The 8,230-nt window shown below is 47.3% G+C and overlaps 1 protein-coding gene across 3 annotated transcripts in view; it reads left to right on the top strand.

Annotated features, from left to right (window-relative positions):
• The window catches only part of tecpr2 (tectonin beta-propeller repeat containing 2), a 29,713-nt gene extending 22,330 nt beyond the window's left edge, over positions 1-7,383 (top strand). For 2 of the 3 annotated variants that reach the window (XM_078245170.1, XM_078245169.1), the window contains exons 15-19: positions 4-71; positions 228-343; positions 6,016-6,189; positions 6,616-6,796; positions 7,188-7,383. In XM_078245170.1, the coding sequence (XP_078101296.1) occupies positions 4-71; positions 228-343; positions 6,016-6,189; positions 6,616-6,796; positions 7,188-7,368 (720 nt within the window). In that variant the 3' untranslated portion in view covers positions 7,369-7,383. Of the gene's footprint in view, positions 1-3; positions 72-227; positions 344-1,978; positions 2,066-6,015; positions 6,190-6,615; positions 6,797-7,187 lie in introns of those variants that run through there. The other variant, XM_078245171.1, reaches the window with a different exon arrangement.
• Positions 7,384-8,230: the final 847 nt, after the last annotated feature.

Below are 8,230 nucleotides of genomic sequence, written 5' to 3'. Positions count from 1 at the left end.
TAGCTGTCAGAAAGCTGGATGGGATTCTCAGGACCAGGATGTGGAATACTGAGCCTACAGGTGACCGACAGGTGGGTGCTTTAAAGTCGGGTTTCCCAAATGGGAACTTTTGCTGTTGCCACGAAAGGTTGGAGAGTAGTTCAACAATTTGAACAAGCTGAACTGATGGGGGTGATTAAACCCAGAGAGCGTGTCAGGTTTTGACCAGCAGGTATTGTGTGTTTCAGACATGTGTGGTGTCTGGACTTTAAAGGAGGACTGTTCTGCAGCGCGCTGCCTGAAACAGGACTCAACTGGCAGCGCTTTGAAGACAACGTCCACCAGGTGGCCTTGTCCCCCTCAGGTGAGCTGCTGAACATCACCTGTAATAACATCACACTGACAGCTTCTGTTCAGGTTTCTAAACGTGTTTTACTTTATTTCAAACTGAGCTCAGCTTCCAGTTCAAAGACTGGGGCTGCTGTTATCTAGTAGCTAAAACAGTATGTCTAAAACCTTAAGGCCCGAGACACACTGAGCCGATAATCATATCATATCAAATAAGTCTGGCAAGGTCTGTGACTCGAGTCTGTTCGATGTGTTCGTGCCTTCCTCCGTCCGAGGGGCCGTCGGCCTTCATTTTGGCTGATTTGACATGTATAATCGGCGGGGCGGATACTGCCAGCAGTCGGACTCAATGACCCATCTGATTGGTGGAGAGCTAACCAGGAAACAGGGAGCGGGATGAGCGTGACTAGAGTCTCTCAAAATCTGATGAAAATCTGTTAAACTGACCTTTGTTGATCTGAAATGAAGACAGATTCAGCAGCTGCACGGCCTGTTTCTCTCTTCAAATGTTTCCAGAAACACGTTACGGTGAACTATTTTAGGACAATATGAGATCAGATTCTGAACGAGACGCCATGATGGTCGGGGAGAAGCCAGACCCACGTTACGCGTTCGTCCAATCAGCTGCCGGTTTTCATTTTTGGGTGACAATCCAGATTAGCACCGCCTGCTGTTATGGAGACGTATTACGTCTGGTCTCTTCGGTGTTCTGAGGAACTTTCTGGACCAACTCGGGGAGACTGATCAGTCACACTGGCTTTACTGCTGACGGTCGGCCGTCTGGTCGGTGTGTCTGGGCCTTATATTACAGTACGCAAAACTGGACACTACGCCGGCATCAGTATCCCACAATGCAATGCAGTAGTAACGACAACGTTCATAACAGAAAAACAGAAACCAAGCAGCTCTGTAACGTCCATAACGCTTTCATTTACATTTCTACATATTTAAACCACTGTTTGTCTAGTTGTTTACCTTTTTCAGTAATTTAAGCCGTATCTGGCGATGCCGCTAGAGCGGAGATCAGCAGGGGGTTACCATGGTTACAAGCATGGGTGTCAGTTTGGTTTGAAATGTGCTGGGGACAGAGACATTCGGAAGTACATTTCCAGAAGTGCTGGGTACAATGACTCATTCATTTTTCTTTTTTTTTCTTTTTTGCGCAGGTCATGTTTTGAAAGACGCTGTCCTGTAGCTTACTAATGAATAAAAACGTGGTTTAATGTACGTAAACAATGATCACCAAATTTCTCTCTCATATTGCTCCTCATAACCACTGAAAACTGACAAAAAAAATCAAACCCAAAGTCCAATTATTATGGACGTTATCTGACATTAAGCGTTTCTGCTAAACATTTTCAGCAGGGCAGCGGAGCGGCTGTGGGTTGACTCCCCACGGTTCTCATGGGGTTTATAAGTCATAACGTGAAAAAGCTTAACGTGGTTTAATGTACCTAAACAACAATCAATCGTCACCACATTTCTGGTTCGATTTTTTGACAGTTTTCAGTGGTTATGAGGAGCAATATGAGAGGGAAATTTGGTGATCATTGATCATTGTTTAGGTACAAGCTTTTTCCTCCCCTGGGCACCAATGAAGAAGACAACGCTAATGGGAAATAACTTCTATAATTGTTGGATTTTGGTTTAGTTCTTTTGACAGGCTTAAGTGTTCATTACAAACACTGAGAAACCGGGACTTTTCTTCATCTGCTGTTTTGTGCTTCACGGAGACGTGGCTCTGTGGATTAATACCGGACTCTGTGCTGCAGCTGGCAGGCTTCCAACTCTACAGAGCGGACAGAGACACGGATCTCTCCAGCAAAACTAAAGGTGGAGGAATCTGTTTCTACATCAACAGCGGCTGGTGCAACGACGTGACAGTGATCCAGCAGCATTGTTCTCCTGACCTGGAATCTTTCATCATAAACTGTAAGCCTTTTTATTCACTCCGTGAGTTCCACTCATTCATTCTGGTCGGTGTTTACATCCCGCCGCAGGCCAACGTGCAGCACACACAGCGCATGCTCGCCGACCAGATACTGTGTGTGGAGCGGACCAACCCGGACTCCCTAGTTATTGTCCTTGGAGACTTTAATAAAGGGAACCTCACTCATGAACTCCCTAAATATAGACAGCATATTAAATACCAGACCAGAGAGGAGAACATTCTGGATCACTGTTACACCACAGTCAGGGATGCTTATCACGCAATCCCCCGTGCTGCACTGGGTTTCTCTGACCACGTCATGGTTCACCTAATTCCCGCCTACAGGCAGAATCTAAAGCTCTGCAAACCTGTAGTGAGGACATCAAGGAAGTGGACCAGTGAGGCTGTGGAGGATCTCCAGTCGTGTTTGGATTCTACTAACTGGGATGTGTTCAGGTCTGCTACCAACAGTCTGGCTGAGTACACAGACGCTGTGACGTCATACATCAGCTTCTGTGAGGACTGCTGTGTTCCATCATGCACCAGGGTGAGTTACAACAATGACAAACCCTGGTTCACAGCCAAACTCAGAAGGTTAAGGCTGACTAAGGAAGAGGTGTTCAGGAGTGGGGAGAAAGACAGATTTAAAGAGTCAAAGTACAAGTTTAGCAAGGCAGGAGGCTAAACGACGGTACTCTGAGAAGCTCCAACGCCAGTTTTCAGCGAACGACTCTGCGACTGTCTGGAAAGGACTTAGGCAGATCACCACCTATAAGCCTAAAACCCCCCCACTCCTTCAATGACCGACACCTAGCCAATGACCTGAACGAGTTCTACTGTCGATTTGAAAGACAAAAGGACAGTCCTGACACCATCCCCCACGACACCTCCCTACAGCTACAGCCACTGTGCTTCACCTCCACCTCCCTCACCTCAGCAGGGTCCTGGGCCTCCCCACCAATGCCCTCCATAAAGGTTCCCCCCTCCACCCCCCCACCCACCTCAGTTACGACTCTCTCCATCCATGAGAGGGACGTCAACAGACTCTTTAGGAGACAGAACCCCAGGAAAGCTGCTGGACCGGATGCTGTCTCCCCATCCAGCTTGAAGCACTGCGCTGATCAGCTGTCTCCAGTGTTCACAGACATTTTCAACACCTCACTGGAGACATGCCACGTGCCAGCCTGTTTCAAGACCTCAACCATAATCCCTGTCCCCAGGCAGCCAAGGACCACAGGACTTAATGACTTCAGACCCGTCGCCCTGACCTCTGTGGTTAAGTCCTTTGAGTGCCTTGTGCTTTCACACCTCAAAGACATCACCGACCCCCTCCTGGACCCCCTGCAGTTTGCCTACAGAGCCAATAGGTCTGTAGACGATGCAGTCAACCTGGCCCTCCACTACATCCTCCGGCACCTGGACTTCGCAGGAACCTACGCCAGGATCCTGTTTGTGGACTTCAGCTCTGCCTTTAACACCATCATCCCGGCTCTGCTCCAGGAGAAATACTCCCAGCTAGGCGTGCCTGACTCCACCTGCAGGTGGATCACTGACTTCCTGTCTGACGGGAAGCAGTATGTGAAGCTGGGGAAACACGTCTCCGACTCACAGACCATCAGCACCGGATCCCCTCAGGGCTGCGTTCTTTCCCCCCTGCTCTTCTCCCTGTACACTAACAGCTGCACCTCCAGTCACCAGTCTGTCAAGCTTCTGATGTTTGCAGACGACACCTCCCTCATCAGACTCATCTCTGATGGTAATGAGTCCGCCTACAGGTGGGAGGCTGACCACCTGGTGACCTGGTGCAAGCAAAACAATCTAGAGCTCAACGCTCTAAAGACAGTGGAGATGGTTGTGGACTTCAGGAAGAACCTAGCCCCACCTGCCCCCATCACCCTCTGTGGCTCCACAATTGACACTGTGGAGTCATTCCGCTTCCTGGGAACTATCATCTCCCAGGACCTCAAGTGGGAGCTGAACATCAGCTCCCTCCTCAAGAAAGCACAACAGAGGATGTACTTCCTGCGGCAGCTGAAGAAATTCAACCTGCCAAAGACAATGATGGTGCACTTCTACACAGCTATCATTGAGTCCATCCTCACATCCTCCATCACCATCTGGTACGCTGCTGCCACTGCCAAGGACAAGGGCAGATTGTTCTCACATCCTCCATCACCATCTGGTACGCTGCTGCCACAGCCAAGGACAAGGGCAGATTGTTCTCACATCCTCCATCACCATCTGGTACGCTGCTGCCACTGCCAAGGTCAAGGACAGACTGCAGTGTGTCAATTGGTCAGCAAAGAAGGTGATTGGCTGCAATCTGCCGCTGCTCCAGGACCTTTACGCCACCAGGACTCTGAAGCGTGCTGGAAAGATTGTGGCCGACCCCTCCCACACAAACTCTTTGAGACGCTCCCCTCTGGCAGGAGGCTGAGGTCCATCAGGACCAACACCTCACGTCACATGAACAGCTTTTTCCCCTCCGCCACTAGCCTTATTAACAAGGCCCGGAAACCACCCTGACTCTCCACCTTCATGCCACTGTTCTCTCTCTGCTGTAATGCTCTTTACTTTTTATTCATATCTTTATTTATTCTTTATTTTTAACTTAATACATACTGTGTAAATATACTTATACTTATATTGTTTGTACCTATACTTATTTTGTTTAATATTCAATCTAAAGAATGTGTGACGTGCACCAACAACACCAAAACAAATTCCTTGTATGTGTTAAAGGCAATAAAACCCTTTCTGATTCTGACATGATATGGCCATGAGAAATTTGGTGATGATTGCTCGTTGTTTAGGTACATTAAACCACGTTAAGCTTTTTTTCACGTTAAGCAGAATATCTCAACAGGCAGTGTAGTGAACAGAGAAGCGTGCAGCCAGCGCAGCAGCAGAGCGTGTGTGTGTGTGTGTGTCTGTGTGTGTGTGTGTGTGTGTGTGTGTCTGTGTGTGTGTGTATGTCTGTCTGCTCTGTGGGGATAGAGATTGTTGTGGATTTTTTGGCATATGTCGCTCAAGAATTATATGTCTTATGGACTTTTTTTTGTTAACTAAATTGAGCTTGAGGTTTTCAAAAAAAAAGTGGTGGGTACAAAATGACTCATGACAAAATCTGGTAGGTACGTGTACCCACCGTCCCCATTGAAATCAAAGCCTATGGTTACAAGTCTCCAACCGGCAAAGGAGGCTCTCAGGAAGTGACGTTGACAATTACAGCTTAGTGTGTCCAAAAAGATCCAAACTACTGTTTATTTACACAAAAGTATGTTGAACGATAGTTTACATGTTGAGTCTGTAGTGCAGAGTATGTGATGTTGGACGCAACCTGGGTTCATCTCATGTAAGACCAGTGTTAGCATTAGCTGGATGCTAACTGTAGCTCCTCCGTCAGGTTATCTATGTGGAAGGTATTAGCATTAACTGGATGCTAACTGTGGCTCTTCTGTCAGGTTATCTATGTGGAAGGTGTTAGCAGTAGCTGGAAGCTAACTGTGGCTCTTCCGTCAGCTAATCTGCTGTGGAAGGTATTAGCATTAGCTGGTTGCTAACTGTGGCTCTTCTGTCACATAATGTGCTGTGGAAGGTATTAGCATTAGCTGGATGCTAACTGTGGCTCTTCTGTCAGGTTATCTGCTGTGGAAGGTGTTAGCATTAGCTGGATGCTAACTGTGGATCTTCTGTCAAGTTATCTGCTGTGGAAGGTGTTAGCATTAGCTGGATGCTAACTGTGGCTCTTCTGTCAGGTTATCTGCTGTGGAAGGTGGAGCAGAAGAGCATGACGGCATTTGCGTGTGCTAAAGTTTCGGGGAAGGGGAAACGGCACTGGTACAAAGCTGTGGAGCAGACGGCCTTCGTGGCTCTTAGCGACGACTCGGCTTGGATCATCCGAACCAACGGAGACCTCTACCTACAGACAGGTACACTACTACTACCCCCCTAAACCCTACTACTACCCCCCTAAACCCTGCACTACCTCATCCTCTACCTGTAGACAGGTACTACTACTACCCCCTAAACCCTACATTACCCCCCTAAACCCTACACTACCTCACCCTCTACCTATAGACAGGTACTACTACTACCCCCTAAACCCTACATTACCCCCCTAAACCCTACTACTACCCCCCTAAACCCTACACTACCTCACCCTCTACCTGTAGACAGGTACACACACACACACACACATTATTTATGGTAATATAATGACAATAAAGACTTGTCGTGTCTTCTGAATGTGTTCTTCAGGTCTGAGCATCTCATGGATTAGTATTCATGGTATTATCATGATAATATCATGGTAATATCATGGTAATAAAAGCTTGTTGTCTCTTCTGATTGGTCAGGGCTGAGCGTGGAGCGTCCCTGCGCTCGCTCGGTGAAGGTGGACTCTCCGTGTGTCTTCAGCCAGGTGTGTGTCAGCGGAGGCGTGGTCTGGGCTCTGAGCGAACACAAGGCTTTGTTTTACCGAGAGGGACTCAACAGCTTCTGCAGAGAGGGAGAGGGCTGGAAGTACGACACTGTCAGGTAAATACTTCTGCAATACTACTCTAATACTGCAGAGAGAGAACGACAAGAACGTTGAAAAAACACCTCGAAAAGGATTTTAAAATGTGTGTATGTGTCTCTGTGTGTGTGTGTGTGTGCGCGTGTGTGTCTGTGTGTGTGTCTCTGTGTGTGTGTGTGTGTGTGTGCGTGTGTGTCTGTGTCTCTGTGTGTGTGTGCGTCTGTGTGTGTGCGTGTGTGTCTCTGTGTGCGTGTGTGTCTATGTGTGTTTGTGTGTGTGTGTGCGTGTGTGTCTCTGTGTGCGTGTGTGTGTGTGTGTGTCTCTGTGTGTGTGTGTGTGTGTGTGTGTGTGTGTGTGTGTGTGTGTGTGTGTGTGTGTGTGTGTGTGTGTGTGTGTGTGTGTGTGTCCCAGCGAGGCTCAGGGTCTGGACTTGATGTGTGTTGGCCTGGCAGAAGGAGGAACTGGCTGGGCGCTGGACGCCAGCGGCAGCCTCTGGTTCAGAACGGGCGTCTGTCCGTCTAGACCACAGGGTGACGACGACCACTGGTGGCAGGTAACTTCCTGTCTCATCTCAGCTTACAGGATGTTCTAGAGACAAAACGACACTCACTGGAGGGGAAAACATCTCAAAGCCACGCCCACTGGAGGGGAAAACATCTCTCCTCTCTCTCCGTTGACTTGTGTTGTGTGAACGTTTCTCCTTGTTAACTCTGTCTGCTAGCAAACAACAGACACATGGCTAAAAGCTGCTGACAACAATTTAAATAACCCAGATCTTAAGTTTTTATAAGCTGCCGACTCGACCAAGTGGACCAAAGTTGAAACAGACGTGAGCAATCAGCAGAGAGCTAACGTTATGTCCAACGCTACATGTGCAGCAAGCATTTCGTCACCAAGTCAAATATACAAATGTCAGTTTTAGGCTAACTAGGCTATATGTCTGTAAGTTAAGCTAACACACCTAACGTCAGACATGGGTTTTGTGAGACCCAACAAAAAGACCCACGAGCAAGCATTTGGTGCAACAGTGGCGAGGAAAGACTTCCTTTCTACAGGCAGAAACCTTGTCCACAGCCTTGGTGGGCGGTTATCTGGAATCTGAGAACCAGATGTAGGGCTGTCCTCGTCTAAAGACACTCTCTGTCTAAGAACATTCATATGATTTTAGTTGATTTAATGGACGGATCTGTGAGACTGAGTTTCTCCACAAAGAATCATGTTAAATCTTTGTCTACCAGAGATGTGCTCACAGGTTTCTTTAATCAGTCATTCAGCTTGAAAAAGCATAAAAAATGACTAATGGACAGAAATCTGAGTAGGTTACTCGACTGATGGACTATTATTATTTACTATACTACTTATCTATTATATTTTACTACTTATCTATTATGATTTACTATACTACATATCTATTATTATTTACTATACTACTTATCTATTATTATTTACTACAT

The sequence above is a fragment of the Sander vitreus genome, unplaced genomic scaffold, assembly GCF_031162955.1.
Source record: "Sander vitreus isolate 19-12246 unplaced genomic scaffold, sanVit1 ctg396_0, whole genome shotgun sequence".
Classification (NCBI taxonomy): domain Eukaryota; kingdom Metazoa; phylum Chordata; class Actinopteri; order Perciformes; family Percidae; genus Sander; species Sander vitreus.
Note: the sequence above shows the minus strand (reverse complement) of the source record. Positions and strands in the feature narration are given on the sequence as shown.